This window comes from Danio aesculapii, chromosome 23 (genome assembly GCF_903798145.1).
Source record: "Danio aesculapii chromosome 23, fDanAes4.1, whole genome shotgun sequence".
Classification (NCBI taxonomy): domain Eukaryota; kingdom Metazoa; phylum Chordata; class Actinopteri; order Cypriniformes; family Danionidae; genus Danio; species Danio aesculapii.
The window spans coordinates 39,286,122-39,311,486 of NC_079457.1; the positions used below are offsets into that span (position 1 = coordinate 39,286,122).

Here is a 25,365-nt window from a genome sequence, read left to right on the forward strand (position 1 = left end):
ATTTAAATGTAAAAGCAGTTCTGAACTCTTATCTTTTTGAGCAATACTAAAACTAATTTTACAGAATCACCAACCTGCTCTGATCCATAAAATAAAAGTATAAGTACAGATGAAATCTCAAACAGCTTCACATTAAATTCAACTTTTTTCATGAAACTATAGGTTCACACTGTTGCTGAAAGCTGATCAAGCTCCAAACAAATGACAAAAAAGCTTAAAATAATTAAATTATCAGAATCAGAACAAAATATACAAAAATATATCCTCTATCATTCTGTAGCTTGTTTACATTACTCAAAGTTTATAGTACAGTATATATGTATACTTGAAATAACCCTTTTTAAAGAAAAAAAATATTTTAAATTATATTTTTACATACTGAGATGCAAGTAGTTATTTTTTTGTATTCTGTCTTATCTAAATAAAATAAAATATTTATCTAAATATTTAAATATTTCATCAAAATTTTTAATGAAAAAAATAAAAAATAAAATAAAATAAAATAAAATAAAATCTAATGATATTTGTCATCACTTATGACCAAATTTCAAGGTTTATATCATATGGAAATGAGCACACAGAACATGCTTCTAAACCTCTTCATTGGGGTTCATGAACAAAAGCGTGATTTCAAACATGAGTAAATAATCAAAATATTTATTGTCTGAAATTTTACATTAAAAAACCTCAAATAAAACAGCTTAATCACAATATTGCACAAAAGCAAGCAGTGACAGTTCAGCAGATTGAACTGCCAGACATACCTCTTCGGCTGCTCTGATAGGCTGTGATTTTACCGTTCGACACGGCCGACCGCGTGTTTACATATCTGAGGATGAAGCGCGTGAGATACACGTCGGCCTCACGCATGTGCACCATCATTCTAACTGTTTTCTAAGGTGAAGGACAAGGAAAACAAGAAGAAGAGCAGAGAGGGAGACAGAGGAGAGGAGGGGTTTTTGTGTTAAAGACCTGAGCTCTGGCTAAACGCTCATGTCATCTGAGATGTAGCTTGTACCGTGGGGAGAAGGAAAGTGTGTGAAGAGAAGAGTGTTGCTTTCAATACTGATTGATAATGAAATATTTGAAACAATACAATGAATAAGCTCAGCGACAATCTCATTTAGGGTGCTTAATGATGTTTGTTATGGTGTTACGGACCACCACAATCTAACGTTGTTCCACAGTTTTACATTGCTCAGTAAAACTGAGTTTATAGAGGCTTAATACTGTTTGTGCATCTCTTTTTGCCAGTGAGCAAACCTTAGTCCTCAGTTCATTTGCAAAAACAGATGAACAGTTTTTGTTGTAATTGTACTGGTCAATACTCAAAGTAAAAACATGATTTCTGAAAATCAATTCAAGTCCAGTTTTAGTCATTTCTATAAATAATGTTTTATTTTCTTTTTACTTTCCAATACACAGCATACAAACATAAAAACTTCTGAAAATCTGTGTACTGTGCGTACTGTGTATATTTTCGTGCATGACTATATTGTATAAAATATTTGTTTATATATATATGAGCAATATCACATGAGCAGCAGTGCGATATGGCTTTATATCGGCACTGGAGGGAAGCATGCGCTGCCTCGAAGTCGCAGGCCAAGTGCCTTAGTGTCCCACCATTGACGATATACAGCCATATCGCACTACTACGAGTGTGATATTGCGTTTGTACAACAGTTTGACGGCATAATCATGTATATAAAAATAAGATCAAACACGGAGAGACTCAAAAACCCTTTTGTAAGAAGAACTACTTTCTTCCGCCGTTCATACATATCTGCAGCTTACGGTCAGAGGTGCGTTTCCCAAAACCATCATTAGCCAACTAAGGTCACAAGTTGTGTCGTTACAAACATAGTTCATTGGTTTGGTGTTTCCCAAATCCATCATTCCAACGAACATTCGCAAACTGCATCGCAAACTTCTGCACTTGCAACTACATCTTTGGAGCTGTAGTTAGAAACATAGTTCCTGGCTGTGTTCTATTCCCAGTTATCCCCCCTATGCCCTATTCATTTAGAACATTCCAACATTTAAACTTGGAATGATTAAAAATAAAAATGCATCAAAGTCATCTCTCGTAGGTGTAATTTGCTTTCAAAGTATTTTTACAGTTCAGTTTTAGCAATCTTCATGTTTACAATTGCAGTCCCTTCGCAGTGCCCTTTGAAAACATTGATGTCATTTTGAACACAGCCTCATGACGAAAGATGTAGGTGACCTATCATTTAAAAGCGGAATTTATGTCACGTCTCCAAAGCTTGTGAAAACAAAAATAAAAGCGTACGTTAATGCTTTTAATTTATAGTAGGTTATTTATTGAGTATCTGTACTGTATATGACATGGGCCTGTTGGTTAGAACATTTTTGCAGTAGTTTGCATGTGTCAAATAGTAAAAGTAGACTTTTCAAAAAATAAAAAAATTAATAAGCATTATCCTACTTAATAATAATAAGAATAATAATAATAATGATAATAAAAATAATAATAGTCGTCATCATCATTAATATTATTAATATTATTATTAAAGTAGGATTTTTTAATTTTCAAAGAAATAATAAATATTAAATTTCATTTCTTAATAAAAAGACTCATTATTTATTTGTGTGATTTATATATGAGATTAGAGTATGTGTTAGCTTTTGTAAGTGATTTTATGTTTTAGAATAGAATATGTAATTACGTGGTTGTTTGGGAAACGCACCCCTGAACAGCAGAAGTCGTTGCTACTTCACAAACATCACTTTAGAGCTAGTATTTGAATGATTCTATAGCGTAATGTCTAAAATGATGACAAAACAGGTGATTTTGTTCACATTTTGAGATTATAAGACTGAACAAAATGAAATGCCATCAGTCTACAGAGATTTCCCAGTATTTCTCTGCTGCAATCGGTGAGATCACAATAAATAACCCCGAAAAAGCCAAAGCAAAGCAAACACTACCATATCACTATGGTATAAATACAGCACTACAAAATACAAAAACAGAGATTTAATATCTCTAATATCTCACAACTTTAATATCATTAATATCTCACGGCTATCAGCCAATCAGATTCGAGAATCACAGAACTGCTGTATATATATATATATATATATATATATATATATATATATACATTTGTATATTTTGGTGTTTTATGTGCAGTGTTTGTGTGTAGTTATACATATATACACAAATATACATTGTACACACATATATATTATGTACAAATTGCAATTAATAATTTGATAGGAGTATATCCAATAATGTGAAAACACCCGTCTTTAAAACATAGTATAAAATGAAAGTAAACAGTTAAGGGAGACATTAGCACTGATAGCAGTCACAAAATACTGACTTTGTTTTCATCTGTATATTTGTTCCTTTATTTTGAATTTATTTGTTATAATTTGCTTATTTGCTCACTACTGACCGCTCTCGTAATGTTCACTAAATAATACTTTAAATAAGTTAGGCTAGTAGTTGCTTCTCTGGTACTAAAATTAAAATTAAGAATTGGGAAGATTTTTGAGTGCTACATGGCTTAATTTATTTGAATGTCTAAAACGGCAAAATGGGAAATGAAAAATCTGAAAATCTGACCTGAGAGGACCAGTAGTAACGATTCTTTGGGTTTTAAGACTGGCAAGTGAATAAAAATGAAACATGCAGAAATATTGTCAATGGTTTCAATGTATCAATGCACAGTACGTGGCATTAAAATGCTATCGTGTATCCAAATGTTTAAAGTTGTCACATCGAAGCTAGAAATTCCAGTATTGTGAGAACGCTAAGGAGGATAGCAAGTTAATCAGCACAGAGAGAGAAGAGGATGCGAGTCAGGAGGAAGATGGAGAAAAAGCAGATCATTCAAACTTACAGTTCCCACACAGGACGTGTCTGCCATCCTCAACCACAGAGACCCGTCCTGTCACGTCCACACCCCCGCGGTTCACATAGTGCAAGACCACATGAAACAGGTCTGGAGAGCCAACCACCACCTCCACCAGAACCCGAGGCTAGAGAGCGACAGAGTGGCCCACGGCAGAGACATACACACACATACACACAAGAGAAAAGAGACAAATGCAAAGCTGATTCTGCAAACCGCCACCATCCAGCACTACAGCACAGCACAGCAGCCAATCAAATGCAAGCAGCAGCAGCAGTTCTCCAAACCCCTGATCAAAACCCTAAGCCAAGCCAAAGCCAGAGCGCATCGCAGACACACAGCACACAACGCTACATCTCAGTGGCATTTTCAACAGCACACACACACGTATCAACATCTCATTCATTTTCACATAATCACAATAAAATCTACTTTTAACTCTGTAATAACCAACTATCAATATTATTATTAAAATTTTAATAAGTATTCACACCTTCTGTAAAATTATGTCAAATATATTTTCATTTCTGTTTTGTGGAATAGGCATGGGACGATAACCATTTTTAAGGTATATCGCAGTTTGGGAAAGTCAAAATTTTCTGTAATACCGTTCCCAAAGTATGTGTAAGATTTTTTTATTTACTTTTTTTTTAAGGACAACAGTATCTCCATCCAAAGATGCCATTTTAAATAGTAAATAAATTTGTGTTTTTGGAAAAATTAAGATAGCAGAAGTCAATGTTTCATTTTAATTTATAATTTAAATCCAAAATATTTGTAATTTTGAATATATTTTGTTCAAAGGAGAAAAATGTGTTGTTTTTAAAAAATATCTATTTTAAAGCAATAATCACAACACCGTGATACTGTGCAACCATGATATTTTTATCCAAAGTTATCATACCGTCAGAATGTTATACCGGCCCATGCCTATTGTGGATTCACCACCAAAAACGGAAAGCTGTTGCTGTTTGATCATCATATTAAGATTACAAAAAGAAAGTAACTGTGAGACATTCACAAAAAAAAGTTAATTTAATAAACATTTCTGTATAATACAATATATAATAATAGCAATTATTACGCTTGTTATCCTCCATTTCCATTTGTTTGATGTAATTATAAATAATTGGATAATGTTCAATTGCTTAAACATTGCTTAATGTTGTGTGCTACATAATATGTAATACTGCTGATATGTTATGTTAAATGTTATACATTTTATTTGTATTATTATAGTAAAATGTATCATATTACTTTTTATAGATTTTTGAAATTTGAGAATGTATTCTTATTATGATTACAATCATTTATTACTATTTTTATTAATAATATAGAATATTAAAGGAGTAGAACTTAAGTAAATGGAGAAAAAAATTATTTATAGTTGAATTTAATGTTAAAGTGCTAAACAACAGTGAAATTAATCAGCTCATTTCTGTAATATATAACATTCAAGAATAACAATAACTATAATTATAATAATAATACTAACAATAAATAAATAATAATAATTAATTAATAAAGGTTTATATTTTTTCTTTAAAAAATATGATTATAGGCATTTGATACTACAGCAAAGTATTAAATATTATTATTATTATTATTATTATTATTAATAATAATAATAATAATAATAATAACAATAATAATAATAATAATAATAATATTTAATACTAAATTATTATTAATAATAATAATAATAATAATAATAATATTTAATACTTTGCTGTAGTATCAAATGCCTATAATCATATTTTTTAAAGAAAAAATATAAACCTTTATTAATTAATTATTATTATTTATTTATTGTTAGAATTATTATTATAATTATAGTTATTGTTATTCTTGAATGTTATATATTACAGAAATGAGCTGATTAATTTCACTGTTGTTTAGCACTTTAACATTAAATTCAACTATAAATTATTTTTTTCTCCATTTACTTAAGTTCTACTCCTTTAATATTCTATATTATTAATAAAAATAGTAATAAATGATTGTAATCATAATAAGAATATTAATAATAATAATAATAATAATAATAATAATAATAATAATAATAATAATAAAATAAACAGCAGTAAAATAATAATAAAGTAGTAATTTTAAAGTGTTTTACAAAAAAATACATTAATACACAGGTAAAATACATTAATTATAATAATAACAACAACAACAACAATAATGCTTATTGTGGATTTTTTGTTTGTTATTTGATTTATTTTAGTTATTATAATTGATAATTATAATTAATAACAATTACATTAATTATGGATATTGTTTTATATATATTTATGTTAATACATTATAACAAATATTACAAATATTAATATTAAATATTGCAAATAGTAATATTATTATTATTAAATATTTGTTGTTATAAAAATATTCCTTAACATTATAGTTTTTATACACATGTAATACTGCAGAAATTATTATTGTTATGGCAAGTTGATAATATGATTCACATATGAATTATGTAATAAAAAATAAGAATGATTTCATAATGCATTAAATCCCACAAATCTGTGTGTGTGTGTCTCTTACCTGTATAGGGGACATCTGAGCATAGCCCCTCCAGCTGAAGCTCTCAAACTCCAGTGGATTGTAACCAAACCTCACCGGACGTCCATCCATAGTGGTACCGTCCTCCACCTCAAACTTCATATGGTGCAGGTCAGGAAAGTAATGATCCGGCCGGGGTCTAAACAAACACATCCCATCAGTCATAGTAGCTGGACACACATTAAAGCGATTTCTGGACTGCCACTCACTGCTTGCATTTGGGTCCCTCCACATTGGGTCTGCATCGACAGCGGCCGTATCTCTCATCACACGCCTGCCCCACAGAGCCTCCAATGTCACACTGGCAGCCTGCATACACAGAGGGACGCCGTTTACCATGTCTCTTCAATGCAGTATTGCACAATATTGCAGTGCCTACAGAAAATCATCATATCCCTTTGATATACTTAATTTGGTCATACACCATGAAATGAAATGACATTCCAAATAAATCTTCCAGCCTTTGAAAGGTTTTTGTAGTCTTCTAATAACCTGTGCCTTTCTACAACTTCAGCCCTAAGGTCTTTTGACAGCAGGGAGTAATATAAGTATAGGTAAAGATTTTCACAGGGCATGATGATTTTTATAGGCACTGTATCAGAACAGATTGATCGGCTGGGCAATTAATGTTTCTCCCTAATAGATAACTTTTATGCTCCTCCAGTTATTAAGCCAAGTTGATTTTATATCATTTAGCAGTATTGCCAGTTCCATGCTTGCTGCAATGTTCAATTGTTTGAAGATTTTCAATTGAGTTTTGATTACGCATAAGCCTAATGCATTTTAATCATGACATTTAAAAGTCACAGTTAGAGACCGTCTCTAAAGTCATTGATATTTATGCTACACAGAATAATATTGATAGAATGCAGAGTTCCCACTCTATAGTTATTTTCACGCCTGTAGACTAATTGTTTTGTTCCAAAATAGGGATTAAAATTGTTACAATGTTTTTTTTTTTGTTCTTGGTGCAGTTAGTTTTCACAGGGCAAAGTTTCTAAACGGACCAAAATAGTTAAAACAAGTCACGTGCGAGTAAACTCTCCTCACACAGGGTTTCTTCAGGTTTCACCAAGTTAAATTTAAGATTTTTTAAGACCATTATGAATAAAATTTTAGACTTATACAGGGCTAAATGTTAAGGATTACTTTTGAATATTCCAGATTTTACTCAGCTTCTCAAAACATGATTAAAATTTAATAAATTTAATAATACAACAATATTTTTTGTTTGAATATATTTTAATTAATTTTCAAATATATCCATTCACAAATCAAGAATAGAACAAAACATAACTGTTAATTACTTCAGTCTACATTAATAATAATTTAATAATAAAAATATAGGTCAGGTCAGGTTTACTCAGCAGTAAATAAATGGAGAACTTTTAAGCAACTGTTACTGTAAGGAAAGTAATTAAATGCTATTTAAGTTTTATTGAGATGGATTGTTAGTGATTGTATGGGTGTTAAGGGCCAGATTGGGTAGCTATACATGAACAAAGGAAAATTAAGATCTGTTAAAAAAGATTTAAGACCTGCAACACAACATTTTAGTAGATTTAGGACTTTTTTTGAAGGTCTAAAGTTTAGCTTTAGAGATTTTAGACATTTTAAGACTTTTTAAGACTCCGTGGATACCTTACTTATATTGGGAGTTTCAGGATTTATTTTTCAGAGTTCCATGGATTCTGCTCTGCTGTCACGTCGGTATTTTATTTTATTATGATAAGCGATAAGACATTATAAGCGAAAAGGTGCACTTTAGTTTTGACACCCACAGACATTGTCACCAAACATAAATCAGAGAGGCCAGACTTTCTCATCAATAGCCTCATTTCAGTTGTCAAGTTTTGTCTATCCATTGAATCAATCAATCTATTAAAAAAAACTTTGGCTGGAATTATGCGTTATAGGCTTAAATTATAGAGAAAAATAACAGATGAACCGAGAGTGAAGTCTGATCATGAAGCAGATCAATGTTGATCTTTCTTTTGAGGTGTCAGTGCAGAAAGGAACAAACTATAGGTCTAATACAAAATATTACACGATTAAAGTATTGAAAAATTATCAGATGGCAATTTCAGTCAATTTTCCTAATGGATAAACAGCACTTGGGAATATTTCAACATGCTTTCATATTCGACAAGAAACGCACATTTATCGGTAGGAATAACATCCTCATACTCGTAATTCTCTCTTCATATAGTAGTATACAGTTGAAGTCAGAATTTTTTGCTCCCCTTTGAATTTTCTTTCTTTTTTAAATATTTCCCAAATGATGTTTAACAGAGCAAGGAAATTTTCACAGTATGTCTGATAATATTGTTTTCTTCTGGAGAAAGTCTTCTTTGTTTCATTTCGGCTACAATAAAAGCAATTTTTTTTTTTTTAAAAACCATTTTATGGTCAAAATTATTAGCCCCTTTAAGCAAATTTTTTTCGATAGTCTACAGAACAAACCATTGTTATACAATAACTTGTCTAATTACCCTAACCTACCTAGTTAACCTAATTAACCTAGTTAAGCCTTTAAATGTCACTTTAAGCTGTATAGAAGTGTCTTGAAAAATATCTAGTCAAATATTATTTACTGTCATCATGGCAAAGATCAAATAAATCAGTTATTAGAAATGAGTTATTAAAACTATTATGTTTATAAAATCTTCTCTCTGTTAAACAGAAATTGGGGGAAAACATAAACAGGGGGGCTGATAATTCAGGGGGTTTAATAACTCTGACTTCCACTGTATATGGCTATTACATAACTGCAACACACTGTGTAGCCTGGTTCATAGTTTCGTTTTCACTACAATCGATCAGCTCCAGAGTTCGCTTCAATCAAGCAAAGACCACCTCATTCAGGCAATCTCGGACCAATGGATTTCACATCAATGGGTTTCACATATTCAAATTAAATTCACCTGTATCAAAGCAGCTTCACATAGAAGATCATAGTAAATTGAAACAGTGTAGTTCAGTTTTCAGTGTTTAAGTTCAGTTCAGTTTAGTTCAGTTCAGTGTGGTTAATAATCACTACTGAGAGTCCAAACACTGAGGAGTAAATCCAACGATGCGCAGCTCTACAGATCCCGAACCACGCAAGCCAGTGGCGACAGTGGTGAGTAAAAAAACTTCACCAATTGGCGAAAATGAAGAATTAAAAAACCTTGAGAGTTTGTTTTGTATGCCAAACAAACCATGCTAACTGGGCCGAATGTCAAATTCCTGGACTATTCCTTAACCTTCACTGATTAAAAAGTTTAATTTTCCATGATCTACACTGTTAAAAATGCAAGGTTCCACTCCATTCGTTCATACTCTCTGAACATAAATTGATTAAGTTAACTTAAACATAAAACAATTATGTTGTCCCAAAAAAAGGAATTGTGTGGTTTCAGCTCATTTTCAATAAGTTGTTTGAACAGGCAGCAAAATCTTTTTTTCAGTGTACATGGTAAAAAAAAATGCTATGTTCTACACAATTCCTTCACGTAGTCCCAACACAAATTAAGTTAACTTAATTGTTTTTAAAAAATGTTTTATTTTTACAAATCCAATGCAGTGCATCTCTACTTAAATCTGCTTGAAATGTATTTCATACCTTGGCACCCAAAGTAGTTGTCCTTCTGAAGGTTGAAGAATCCATCCTTACACACATTACAGGTGCCGCTGCACACGTTGGGTTTACAGTAACACTGGCCGGTGTGCTGATTCACACACAGATGGAGGTTTAAGTATGTCCTTGTAATTGCACTTGTAAGATGAGGTTAAAACGTCAAATATTTCCATACCTGCGTGCACTCAGCAACCTCGCTCAAAGTTCCTGCAGTATTACAGTCACAGGCTGCAAAATACATCAGATTGTACATTAGCAGAAATATATAATACATGTTTAATTGAAAAGAAAAATGAAAAAGGGACCACTTAAAAGTTCTAATTATCGTTTTATTTACTATTTTTCACATTTTGTATGTGTTTGAGTACAATGTTAATGTATGATTTAATCAGTGATCGCTGATTTATTTCACTTAAAACAAAAACGAAACATAGTCTTTTAGAGCACACTCATTTTGCTTCAATTAACAAAAAAAAGATTGAAATGTATATATTCACACAATACCAATGTTTTAACTTCAGAAGAATTAAGGAATCAGTATTAAGTGGAATAACACTGATTTCAATCACAAGTGAAAGCATTGTGATAAACTGTCATGTACTAACAAAAAATACTCTAAAAGGACAATATATTTTTATATTTGAAAATATATTTATTATTTGAAATTTCTGTTCTTAGACTTTTATAGAATAAAACAAATATTAATATTTTACTCAAACTCATGCCTAATAAATTTAATATTGTATGTCCACATTATTTGACTGGTTACTAAAACAAACAAAATATGAAGAGTTCAAATTTTCTAAAAGGCTCCTGTGTGTAATAATACAAACTAATTTGTTCTTTTCATTGCCTTTAAAGTAAAATAACTAAACATAAAAAAAGAAAAATGCTCATTTTAGAAGGACATTTCAGACAACACTTAGAGGTTTTTGTCTCTGAACTCTTTACATGTCATTTGTTTACATGTCCCAGTTATTCTAAATGTGTGATGTACATTTTAATGCACGTGTCAATCAGTTCTCTTACTTGAGCATCCATAGATTGTATCAGGAGAGAGATTCCAGTAGAGAGGCTTACAGCGTTCACACGCCACTCCCTCCACATATGGCCGACACACACAAGAGCCCTAAGGAAGCAAAAACTACAAGAACTGAGAGCCAGGACTAAGAGATAATTCTGTACAAGACAGCAAGATCCTCAAGTACAACGTTAAGAAAGAATTAACAATAGAAAAGGTGTACTTGGACATAATGTACTTGGATCGTAGGATTCACTCTTAAGAGTTTGCAAATTTTCTGTCTGTGTATCAAATATACACTACAATTAAAAGGTTTTGGGATCAGGATTGTTATTTTTTTTTAAATTGTAAACAGTAACACTTGGCTGAGCAAAAAAAGCTTGATTAACCTTTGTTCACTCATTAGTTCACTCATTTTTTTCTGTATTATATATTCTGATTATTGAGTGAATGCATCTGAATTAGAAATGTTTCATAAACACACGTCTGTGGTTTTTTATTTCTTTTTCCATAATTCACCATTTTTGGACAGATATTCAATCTTCATTTGTAGAAATATCAATAGCATTTGTACAAAAGTGACAGTTCTTTCAAAAAATGACAAATCATTTACACATCCTCCGCTCGTTTCAAGCATGTTTGAGTTTCTTTCTTATGCTGAACACAAAAAAGATATATAGATTGAATGTTGCCATTGACTTCCATTATATTTTTTGTTACTACTATGGCTGCTTTTCTCACGCCAATATTCTTCAGAATATCTTGTTTTGTGTGCAATAGAAGAAAGAAATGCATAAAATTAGACTTAAGGAGTCACTCTAGTCTGAGTAAATGGTAAGGACATGTTTGAGTGAACTATCCCTTTAAATCTAAATGAATTGAAACAACAGCTGAAACGAATCAAATAGAAAGAATCAAAACTCAATTGAATCAGGACATCTTTAATAATATATACAGCTGAAGTCAGAATTATTAGCCCCCCTTTGAATTTTATATTCTTTTTTAATATTTCCCAAATTATGTTTAACAGAGCAAGGACATTTTCACAGTATGTATGATAATATTTTTTCTTCTGGAGAAAGTCTTATTTGTTTTATTTCAGCTAGAATAAAATCTGTTTTTGATTTTTTAGAAACGATTTTAAGGTCAAAATTATTAGCCCCTTTAAGCTAACTTTTTTTCAATAGTCTATAGAACAAACATCGTTATACAATAACTTCCCTAATTACCCTAATCTGTTAAGCCTTTAAATATCACTTTAAGCTGTATAGAAGTGTCTTGATAAAAATCTAGTAAAATATTATTTTCTGTCATCATAAAATAAATCAGTAATTAGAAATGAGTTATTTAAACTATTATGTTTAGAAATGTGTTGAAAAAAATCTCTCCGTCAAACAGAAATTGGGGGAAAAATAAACAGGGGGGCTGATAATTCAGGGGGGGCTAATAATTCTGACTTCAACTGACAGCTTCTATAATAATAAACAATATATAATATCTATAATCTATATTATAATCTATATATTTCATATACTACACACATCATTCTCACTATAACCAAATTAAACAACAAAAAAAATTAGAAGTCAGTTTCACTCACCACAGTGGGCAGAATGTCATTATGAACAGACCCTGCTGGGTTACATGTCCCGACTAAAGTACAAAAAGACAATAAAAACATCAGAACAAATGTATGTTAATATAATAAACACGATTGTATTTGATTGTCTCTCTCACGTTGGCAAAGGGGGAAGTCATATGACCCAGGACTACAGCCATCACACCTCTGACCCTCGATGTTCGGCAGACACACACACTGTCCCGACACTGGGTCACAGGAGCTGGAGCGAGAGCCCTCCACTGAGCAATCACATGCTGAAACAGACGGGTTTAAACTTTAAATCCCCTGTTACTTCAGAGGGTCTTTTCCCAGTGCTGATAATAGTCATAGACTTACGTGTGCAGCTGGGATAAGAGTAGTATCCTGGTGCGCACTGCTGACATCTGGGGCCACTGTAGTTTGGTCTGCAGTTACACTGATCCAACTCACTACAGCTGGAGTCCAAAGATGTGCGAGGGTCACAAGTGCACACTGGGAAATAATATGAAATAAATAATGTAACAGTCGATAAAATACAGACAGTGATCAGAATACATGGTGTGTATTACAGTGCTGTGTGTGTAAGTTGTATTCCTCAAGTTGTGGTGACCGAATGTCCCCTCAAATATAGCAATAAAAGTCAATTTTGACCTTTTTTTAAGGAAATTGAGAAATCACACATCATTTTGTTTTAATGACTGGGTTTTGGGGTATGGTTGTGGTGAGAGGACCGAATACAGGGTATATGCAGGAATCCTAAAGATAATGTTAATACCTTTTTAAGACTTTTTAAAGACCTTCTCAGAATATTTTAAGAGCTCATCACAACTTCAAGTTCTAATCAGTATCAAGCCTTTAACTTAATGAACAGTTGTTAATAAACAGTAGCAGTTAATCAAATCAATGGACCATGCAACAGAACTCAGATAAGCTTGGAAGAAACAAAGCTTGAAAGACTAAATTACATGGTTGTTTTAAGGCAACAGGCTTTAGCCACTGTTTAAACTCGTCTTTCTCCAAGCAGGAGTATGCAAACTTACGGTTTCCCATTTTGCCGTCTGTTTCGCTCTATGGTTTCTCTACATGTGGAGAGCGTCACATCACCTTTGTTTGTTGCAAGTTACTTAACATCACCCGCAAGAGGAGCATGATGTTGTTAATATTAGGAGGAAATTAAATATATTTATGCTGTTTTGGAGTCAAACACTTTGGACACAATTTAAGACCTCGTAAAGGGCGATTGAGACTTTTTAATACCTTTTAAGGGCCTTAATTTTCTCATAATTGATTTATCAACTTTTAAGACCCTGCGGACACCCTGGAATATACAGTCTAAAAATCAATATGTCATTAAATCATTACATCGATAACGATAGTTGTACAGGTGCACTGGTTTGGGTAGTTAACAGGTACAGAAATGTGTATAATGGCATGGGTTTGTCTTGTTTCTAGTCCAAATATTTAAACAGCCCATATTATGGGTTTTTGAAAATGCCCTTCCATGTAGTGTGTAACACAGCTCTAAGTGAAGTGAAATATCCAGCTAAGGCTTAAATCTGTAAGTGTACAGTGTTTAAAATTATTGATTCATCTATAAAAGAGTCGACTCATAGTGCTTCAAACGAGTCGTCTTGATAACGAGTCATTAGGTGTTTCGCGATGACGCAGCTACGAAACACAAGTAGTTGGGCGCGCAAACCCGGGAGATTTGAAACCTGCGGCCCCGCCCACTAACAGAAAAAAAAGTCTCACACACACACAGAGACACACACAGACACCGGTCGAATGAAGTCACGCTGTGCAGATGGATATTATGGACAGTCTAATCAAAGATGAAACATCAGCAATATAGCCCAGCCTTGAGCAGTTCTGAGTGCTTCTGAAAACTATATTTTTTCAAAGAAGACTTCATCAGTTTGTTAAAGGAAGGATCAGTATAGACTGTCAGAACATGGATCAGTGCATCATGGATCAGTTTCTACCCCCATTTCACAAGTGTAAGTAAGTGCGATTAAAATTATTGCCTCGTTTACTCTAGCTTGCAAATTATGTATTTAGTTGTGTTTTGTTACTTGTAACTGCGTGTACTGTATCAGGTTAACTCTTTATATTCTCATATCGAGTGTAAAGCCACGTTGAAAACGCGACGCGTGCCGCTTTGATTACGGATCTTCAGCTGTTTACACACATGCAACGGTCAAGTTTCAAAATATTTCAGCTCAATATTATTGTCTCCTTGTGTGTGTAACGCACGGGTATTCGCGGATATAACTAATTGCCGCTCCTCTATGGACGCGCCGGCCCTGTGTGTGTGTGTCTGTGTCTCCTCGTGTGTGTAACGCACGGGTATTCGCGGATATAACTGAGCGCCGCTCCTCTATGGACGCACCGGCCCTGTGTGTGTGTGTCTGTGTCTCCTCGTGTGTGTAATGCACGGGTATTCGCGGATATAACTGAGCGCCGCTCCTCTATGGACGCGCCGGCCCTGTGTGTGTGTGTGTGTCTCCTCGTGTGTGTAACGCACGGGTATTCGCGGATATAACTGAGCGCCGCGCCCTCTCTATTCAGCCGGTCCTCTATGGACGCGCAGGCCCTGTGTGTGTGTGTGTGTGTGTGTGTGTGTGTGTGTGTGTGTGTGTGTGTGTGTGTGTGTGTGTGTGTGTGTGTGTGTGTGTGTGTGTGTGAAAAGAGCAAGAAGACTGTGACCTCCTCGCCAGTTCTTGGACTTTTTGCTCAATAAAATAGTTAGTCGTCAGTATTTTCTAGTCCATCGTCTGTGTTTACATTCACCCACTGGCAGCCAAAATCCACTATGAAGCGTGTATGCACTGTGACTACTTTTATATTGTAGATTAGCAGCTGGGCATTTCACTCTGCCTCGTGCTGAAGCCTTGTCCGTGTCGACCAATCGCAGCAGGCTGTCATCGGTCCAATCAGCGCAGATTAGCTTCGCGCTGAGGAGGGGTTTGAGAACAAATGAATCGCTGAACGATTCACATGGGAGTCGCTGGGATAATTAGGTAAAAATAAATGCAGATTATAAGACCATCAAAGTGTTTTTTGACCTTGCATGCATATTAGACTGTTGTTGGAGACCCTTACAACCTAAATATGACCCTATTTCATGTATAATATGGGCTCTTTAAATATTCCTAAATCAAGAAGCATTTTCTATACAAGTAAAAAAATATTGTCTTGTTTTCAGTTATATTATGTAAAAATTAAGTTCAACTTAATTAAGTGTTAATTAATTAATTAAGTGTTTCTCCTTGAAACAAACCAAATAATCTGCCAATGGGATAAACAAAATAACTGTTTTTGCTCAAAGCAGATTATTTAGCTTGTTTTAGGAAAAAACTCACTTAAGTTTGACATAATATTTCTGAAAACAAGTCATTCACTGCACCTGCACAGCCCCAATCACCAGACTTCTAATCACATTCATCTGTTGCTCATCACCTGCTCACGCTACATAAGCCTGGAACATTCACTGTCTAATCTACTTGTTAGTACACAGACTCATTTCTTTTCAGCTTGATAACATTTACTAGTTGTTGTATCCTGTCTGCCTGCTCACCAGTTTGCCTGTTATTCTGTCAGTTATCTCGTCCTGTGAATCCTGTACTGTGTTTACCTCCACCAGCATCAACTTGTTTCAGTTACCACCTGAAGTTTTGTTGTCTTGTGTTGGTATTGATGATATTTCTCTTCTGAACAACCTCCTTTTACATTGTTTGTTAAAAGTATCATTAATTATCAATTTTTTTCTGTTAATCCGCCTTTGTCTTCTCTCTGATCCGTTACTACAACGTGTGCGTGTGTGCGTGTGCGTGTGTGCGTGTAAATAAAAGGTATTAACTTTTTGATTTAATCATTTTTAAATATTTGGACAACAAACAAGACAACTCTAAGTAAGAAAAGCATTTCTTGCAGTGTACAACAATGAGGTGGTATGTAAAGACACCCCTTATGTCCTTGTAATACAAAAGCTTAAAAATCATACTTATAATGGGGTCTTTTGACTTTTTAATATTTGCCACGTTTCCTTTTGAGGGTTGTGTTCAAGAGTAGGGCCATCTAATAATCATTTTTTACTGTATAAAGTACATTATGCCTATGGAGAGTCTTTATAAACCCCTCATAACGACATGTGTTTGTGCATCTGTATGTAAATGTCTTTCTCACCTTGGCAATTTGGATATGAGTGGAAGCCTGACTGACACTGATCACAGCGAGGACCAGTGAACTCCGGCTTACACAAACACCGACCGGCCGGATCACACATTTCAGGTACAGATCCCGCAACACTGCAACCACAATCTACAGACAAACAGAGAGATGGTGATGCAGATGTTGATGCTTTTGAAAAATTCTTGAGTTTATTTGCAAACTGCAATATACTTTACTTCTGTAACTGTTTCAGTTAAGTGAATGATTCAGTTACTTTTAAAAAGTTGCATGTTGCTTTCATAAATGTGTTTTTGAACAAAAGTTTAGTAAACAATCCAGTAAATCTTTTATTTTGTATTACAACTTTTCAATTAACCTGAATGAAATGATTCAGTTACTGATTGATATAAGATAATAATATAGCCACTTGTTTTACTCTCGAATAAGTTGGAGTGTGGGCAATTAGTTTTGAATTTTTCATTAGTTTTAGTTTTTATTTCGTTTTGACATTTTTATTTTAAAATTCAGTTCGTTTTAATTAGTTTTTAGAGGTAGATTTGCTAGTTTTTAGTAGTTTTATATTTTAAAATTGTTTTAGTTTCGTTTCTATTAGTTTCAGTATTAGTTTTAGTTTTGTTGTTCTTTTGTAAATTTGGATATTTGTAGGATTCAAAATCATCAGCATAAATATTGTATATTAAAAACTTAACCAAAGATAGGCTACTTTTTTTGACACAAGAACACTAACTTTACCATCTACCATTAACATCCACCCATCCTCAAAGTCAAGTACAACAGCGCACAAGATAGCTGCCTTAAGTAAAATAAGTGTGCAAGGCGTTACTGGGGACGCAAATCGTTTCAAATGATACAGTTCGATTTGGTGAATTAGTTCAACCGGTTCACTTAGAAGATCCGATTTAAAAGAACGATTCGCTCATGATCGCGATCACTAATACAGAAATAAAACCCATCATTTGGCACAAATGTGTTGAATTATTACACTTAAGTGTCTGCTCGGGAAGTATTTGATGTCACCGTGCTGCTGTCATGTCCAGCCATTGTTTTTGTAGCGGGAGCAACAGCGAGGATGACTGGAGGAGAACTGGCTTGATCTGGCAAATGGCAGCAGGACTACAGTCTCTGAGGTGCCACATGATCAAACACCTGGCAGCACGAAGTAAATAGATTTATTAAATACATTTACAAAGACAAAAACGAAGGATGTTTTTGATATAATTTTAGTTAATTTCAGTTAGTTTTGAACCAATACATTACAGTTTTAGTTTTTTAAAACTCTCGTTTTATTTCAGTTAACAAATGTTTTTCAATTCTAGTTTTCTTTTTCATTCATTTTCGTTAACTATAATAACCTTAAGTAGAACACTGAGTAGCTCATAAAGACAATCATCTGATTCATTTATTTATTTATTATTATTATTATTTTTTTTTACAAATAAATTAGATTCAGTCAACAATTCAATAGGTCACGTACAAAAAAAATTACTTGTTTCATTTCTAAATCAGTTATTGTTTTGGAACAAAAAGTTTCAATTACTAATGAAGTCACCTTTTTGTTTTTAAAGAAATCCGTTCTCATGAAGACATTAAACAATACAGTTGTGTGAACGATACAGTGACTCGCTTACAAGCACAGCCACTTGTTTTGTACCTGAATCAACCAGTATTTTTAAAATAAAATTATTAATTTGAGAAAATTATAAATGGCTCAATTAAATAAAGTAATTAATTTTTTCTGGATCAATCAGTGTTTTTTAACAAATCAATTAAGTTGAGTGAATGTTACAATGACAGCAGCGTTTCATTCATGAATCATTTGTGTTTTTGAATAATTTGTTCAGCTAAGTGAACAGTTCAAACACTTGATAAATGAAATTATTTATAAAGACAGTAACTTGTATATTTCACAAATGTTTTTGTGAACAACTCCAGTGATAAAATGTTCAGTGACTCATAAAGACGGTCAACTTGCTTCATTCCTGAATGACTCAGCGTTCTTGAATCTTTTCAATTGAGTAAACGATTGAGTGAATCTTGAATAAATCATATATGCTTAAACAAATTAGTGAAGTAGAAGATACAGAAACTACTAAGAACAGTCACTTGTTTTGTATATGAAAAAATCATTATTTTTGAATAAATCAGTTTAGGTCACTCTTGCTGTCAACTTACGGCATAGTGTTGTATACTGAAAAATCCTAACAAAATCCCAATGTTCAAACATAAATATGCTCAGTGGTATAAACAGTGGCAAGTTCTATTGCAACTAGTATGTTACACTTTTTACCAATTTTACTCCAATCATATATGTCAAAATAGAAAGGTTAAGCCCATTATACCTTTCACTGTGCTGATGAATAGCACACAAAAAGCGTTTCTATAAACAGAACTCGGTGAAGTAAAAGAGTTCAAGCAAATACGCAGTAAACAGTTATTGTGGCTGCACTGCAAAGTTCATGGTTTGGCAGCACTCATTGGGGATTTTGAGATTAGAGTTGGCAAGCACTCACATTGGCACAGAGGGTAGTTGAAGTAGCCTGGTGCACACTGCTCGCATGAATACCCCTGAAACCCGCTCCGGCACACACACTGGCCCGTCACTGCATCACAGGAGCCATCTAGGCAACCCTGGCCTGAACACTGACAGCCTGGGGGAAGGGAGACCAGCGAGAATGTGGGCATGTTTGTATTGCTTTTGTCTTTGGGTGGTATATTGTGCACAAAAACACTGCAACTATGCACAAGATCAACAGCAGTTCAGCAGAGAAAAAAACTGCGTGTGTGTGTTTGCTCAGATGTCATCTGCTACATTTAATAGAAAACAAACAAAACAACAGGCAGAACAGGACAGCTGATGTGTTCTGGGACTTTTCAATTGGAAATTTAAACAAAACTTTCTAAATGTCAATAAAAAGATTAAGAACATACTTTACTTGAAGGGGTATTTATAAATGGGTGTTTATGAAGCCTTTATAACCATGACATAACATATTTTCACAACTGTCATTAAGAATCATTGACAAATGAAATTTGTTCCACTGAAAAAAAAGATAAGACAAATATTCATGACACAATCATAATGTTCTCATGACAAGCATGTTTATGACATATATATGTGTTATTTATGCATTTAAGTTATGTTGTCTTGGTAATGTCAAGTTGTCATGACAAAGACATCTCAAACAATGTCATCTTTGCAATAAAACTGAACAAATGACAATTATTGAAAGCTGATATAAGCATGTATAAAATATCTTTATGATGGGTGATGTCATGATCATAAAGATGTTATGACAGTTATATGAACACCCCCTTCAAAATGAATGCATTTCTATTGCTATATAAATAAAACTTATCATCTTGATTGAATTATTCATAAAACTTTTAGCAACAGATATTTTTAATAGAAAGAGATGTATGTCCAATAGACAAGAATTAATAGTAAGCCCCTATAGGGGGTAATTTTTTGGTTACTTTTAGTGGGCATTTTTACAATGGACCAATTCATTCTTTCCATAAAACAGATCAATGTTTTTTTTTTTATTGTAAAGTACTTTAGGATCTCTTGTACTGCCTTGGAGCCAGTATCTCCAAATAAATGCAGTAAAACTTTTAGTTTTGTTTTTAAAGAAATCAGTTCTCATAAAGACATTAAACAATACAGTTGTGTGAACGATACAATGACTCACAAGGACAACCACTTGTTTTGTACCTGAATCGATCAGTATTTTGGAAATAAAATGACTAATTTGAGAGAATTATTGAATAGTTCACCCATGGTTTCCGCTACATTAATTCTTCCATAGCGGGGCGCCACACCAAAATTCAAACACGCCACTGCTATACTACAGCTTTTCATTCAAAACATTCAGTCATTGTTGTTGTTTCTTTTAATAGCGGGTTATAATTGCACCAAAACATATTAAAAGGTAAGTGAATTATAACAGCGCAAACTTTTCTGTAACCGTACTAGTGCTGTGCGTTATTTGTTTAACCCTTTGAGGTTACGTGCTGACTGACTTACTGACAGATGCGTGATGCGTGAGGCCAACAAACACGACCTGTCTTTCAGTTATGATGAACACGGCTTCCATAATTATACTTTATTTATAGATAAAGGTCTATGATTCTGCATACAGTTACTTTTATCTTGCTGGAGTTTATAACCGTTTCACTTTACTTCAGGACGCATTAATGCTGCTCTGTAGGTCTACTGGAGACATTCAGAAATATTCATAGCAAATCTTATAAATGTTGGAGACATACTAACTACATAAACGCGCTAAATTGCACATCAGCAGCGTTTATTTGAGAGCGCACAAGAAGATCTGTGCTTGATTATTGTATATTTGAGGGGGTGTGCAAGAGGTTTTGTGCACAAGCAGAGGAAATCGGCGTGCAAGCAAAAAGATTTGCATGCTCGTATTGTATAAATGCGATCTCGACTTGTAATACTGTGCTCACGACATTTCTCCATTTATCATTGAAATAACGTCATAGATAGTTGGTAGATTTGTGTAAAAGGTCTGCTGCCACAGTTGGTAAAATTCCTAGAGGAAACACTGGTTCACCTAAAAGACAGTAATATGTTCTTTTAGGATCAATCAGTGTTGTTGAACAAATCAGTTAAGTTGAGTGAATGATTCAATGATAGCTGCATTTCATTCCTGAATCAATTAGTGCTTTTGAATAATTTGTTCAGCTAAGTGAACAGTTCAAAACACTTGTACATATCTTCTATATTTCACAAATGTTTTTTGTGAACAACTCCAGTGGTCAAATATTCAGTGACTCATAAAGAGTCAATATAATAGTGCCTTGGAGCCAGTTTCAATAAATAAATGCAGTAAACCTTTTAGTATTAAAAAAAAACATATAAATATTCTCCCTGTGTTCATGTGGGTTTCCGCCGGATGCTCTGGTTTCCCCCACAAGTCCAAAGACATGCACTATAGGTCAATTGGGTAAGCTAAAATTGTCCATAGTGTATGTGTGTGAATGAGAGTGTATAGATGCTTCCCAGTGATGGGCTGCAGATGGAAGGGCATCCGCTGCGTAAAACATATGCTGGATAAGTTGGTGACCACAGATTAATAAAGGGACTAAGCCAAAAAGAAAATGAATTTCCATTATATCAATATATATATATATATATATATATATATATATATATATATATATATATATATATATATATATATACACATATATAAATGTATACATGTATATATGTATACATATATATATATATATATATATATATATATATATATATATATATATATATATATATATATATATATATATATATATATTTTGAAACTTCAATATATATATATATATATGTATATATAATTATCATTCATTCTATGGCTGGATTAGAATTCACTCTTGGCTGGAGTGTATGTGTCCTTACGTTGGCAGTTGATGCTGAAGTATCCACGAGAGCAGGTGTCACAGTGTTCCCCAGTGAATTCAGGTTTACACACACATGTATTGGTGCGAGGGTCCGGCCTACAGGAGTTTCCTTCAGTGCCAGCAGCATTACACTCGCAGTCAACTAAACAAAACAACATAATAAAAAACGGTGAGGAATCAGCAAACAAGAATCAAGTTGAATCATATGAAATAATGCTCAAGATTAGTCAATCAAGTCTTACTGATGTTTTCTCCTGCAGGTCTGACCTCGCCGTTGATTAACACCTCTGAAGTGAATTAAATGTTTGTTTGTTAATAGTTTTGAATGACCTTTTGCACTGGGTAAATTTAGCTTCAAAGAAAGCACACGCAGACTTACGGTAGCATTCAGGGAAGTGTTCGTATCCCTCTGCACACTGGTCACAGTTCTCGCCAGTGTAGTTGGGTTTACAGTAACAGCGTCCGGTCCGGTCCTCACATGTGCCCTCGGTAAACTCAGACTCACACTGACATTCTGCAAGAAACATGAGAGAATCAGAGAAAACTAAAGAAAGGAAGATATCTACAGTTGTATTTTCATTTATATGATTGTATGACCAGAATTATTAGTGTCAAATAAAACAATTAAAATTTGATAATAATCAAGGAGAAAACAGAAACAAAATAAGTTATAAATATAAGATGAAAATTTTACCATAAAAACTATTTGAAGTTACAAATGTGTTCTATTACAAATAGGAAAATATTACTAATTATTTATTAAAATATAAATATAATTAAATATAAATCTAGGTAGAATTTCACAATGCTAACATAAACTGCAGAGTTTTATGTATATCCAAAGAATTCAAAATACACAGTATCTATAGTCTGGTATTTTATTTGGGACATTTACATTTGCTTTTTTATGAAATTTATCTGATTAATAGAATATTGTTTTTTTATGTATATAGTCAAAAATTTATATTAAATAATATTTTCAAATTATTTAATGGTTCTGTTGAGTTCTGTTTTCTTGTTTATGAAGTTTTTTAGGGAGTAATTAATTTAATTTAGTTACTGTTTTCTTTTTATCCCCCATGTTCATGCTTTTCTTTGTTTACCATGATTAATAATTTGTAACATTTGTTTGTAAAACACATTTTCCTTGTTTTACACCTCATTATATATTTATATACTTTTTTTAACAAAATAAGTTATAAACATTAGATGATTTTAGCACAAAAACTAACAATTTGAAAATGCTACCTTGGAAACTATATGAAATGAGACAAGTTTAATTACAAAATTATTGATTACAATATAAATATAATAAAAAATAAATCTATTTTAATAAATATATAAATATACATATGTATTAAAATGAAAGACACTATAAGAGTAATACAATTAAATAAAACAATAAAATCAGCAAAAACTATATATTACAAACTTACAAAAATATATTATTGAACAAAGTTTGTACACGTTTACAAATTTTTTTTTTAAATATTTGAAAAAGAAAAAAAAAAAAATCACATGATGGCTAATTATTTCGACTTCAACTATATATGACTATAAGACTCACTTGAACAGGCGAATGGTGACTCTAGAGGATGGTCAGGCGATCTGTAGTAGCCAGGAATACAGCGTTCACAGTTGACGCCTGTGGTGTGATGCTGCGAGAGAACAAAAGTCAACAAAATCAAAGCATGTACTTGTAAAACACAAGAAACTCTGTGTTGCATTTGAAAAACAATATGCACTCACACCTTTTCTAAAGTCATCAAATTTAAGCACCTTTCCATCCCTTTACAACTGTGGTCAATTACATATTTTCATACGTGTACCTAAATATTTATTATAATATTCTAGTACAGTACTCTAAAGAAAAAATGTATTAATGGCATGTTTGCCCAAAGTCAGCTTTATCAACATTGAAATACTGTCATTTACTCCCTTAAATGTCATCTTCTCACATCTTAGTCACCTTTTTATATTAAATATAAATTCATATTTATTTAAATAATTAATTAATTTTGTTGTACAGTGGTCCCTCGGTACAATGCGGCTCACTTTTTGCGGCTTCTCAGTTTCGCAGATTTTTTTAATGTCAGTTGACATGCTTTTTTTCTACAGCACATTGTGTTCTGCATCCTGACTGGCTGTAGAGCATAGTCAATCAATCTCCTCTGTCCCGTGTCTCCTATACAGTACAGAATGTTTTCAGCTTGCCAAACTGACATAAATCTTCGATCGGTAGCAGTGTGTCTCTGAAGTGCTGTACTGTATGTTTGCAAGTTTTCTCCCCACAATGTCGACGAAACATTCTGCACTGTCAAAGGCACCTGTGTAGCATCCAAAAGGCAGAGGAAGATGCTAACCATCGCACAAACAGTTGAACACTGTTTAAACCTTGAAAACACTCAATTAAAAAATCAAGCATTTTCAAGAATTTCCAGCACCTGTACGAAGTCTGTTTGTTGGCCATAAATGATGCCTTGGCAAGTTGTAAACCACAGCCAATGCCTTTATAACTACAATTGCTTCATAATTGCATGTTTGTACACCTGAGTCTACCTGGCACTCAACACACACTCCACCGCCAATGTATTCTCCCTGCATGTCCAGACTGGATCTGCGCTGGTCGATCTCTGGGTCGTAGTAGCACTCTGATGAGTGTCTGTGGCAGTTACATGCTGCAAAATACACACACACACAGAACACCATATAATCAGCCTAAAAAAATAAATCATGCTGAGGGTAATGACTCTTCTGGCAGCGCAGAGACAAAATAGACAAGCGGAGGAAATAAAAGAGATACACACTTCAGTAAAAAATGCCTGAAGAGTTCAGACTGTCCAAATGTGAATGACAGCAGAGAAGGGAAAAAGAAAGAGAACAGTGATTAGCTTGGAGGGAAGTTAGCGAAGAGAAAAAACTCTTTTTTGAGTGAACTATCCCTAAAATGAATATGTCCATTTTCATTCCAGTAGCTTCAAAATGACTGGTTAAGGCTATACAAATATTTATATAAATACTTTACTGTTTTTTTTCATTAATAAAAAACTATCATTTAAAC

The 25,365-nt window shown here is 33.2% G+C and overlaps 1 protein-coding gene across 1 annotated transcript in view; it reads right to left on the bottom strand.

Moving 5' to 3' along the window:
* lama5 (laminin, alpha 5) overlaps positions 1–25,365 on the bottom strand; it is a 176,182-nt gene that overhangs the window by 79,090 nt on the left and 71,727 nt on the right. Inside the window, 16 exon segments of the mRNA XM_056448715.1 lie at positions 3,876–4,014; positions 6,438–6,594; positions 6,665–6,764; positions 10,060–10,165; positions 10,250–10,302; positions 11,104–11,203; positions 12,696–12,748; positions 12,833–12,970; positions 13,053–13,187; positions 16,881–17,015; positions 19,397–19,534; positions 22,303–22,446; positions 22,547–22,591; positions 22,684–22,818; positions 23,872–23,962; positions 24,864–24,982. Coding sequence (XP_056304690.1) covers positions 3,876–4,014; positions 6,438–6,594; positions 6,665–6,764; positions 10,060–10,165; positions 10,250–10,302; positions 11,104–11,203; positions 12,696–12,748; positions 12,833–12,970; positions 13,053–13,187; positions 16,881–17,015; positions 19,397–19,534; positions 22,303–22,446; positions 22,547–22,591; positions 22,684–22,818; positions 23,872–23,962; positions 24,864–24,982 — 1,788 coding nt within the window.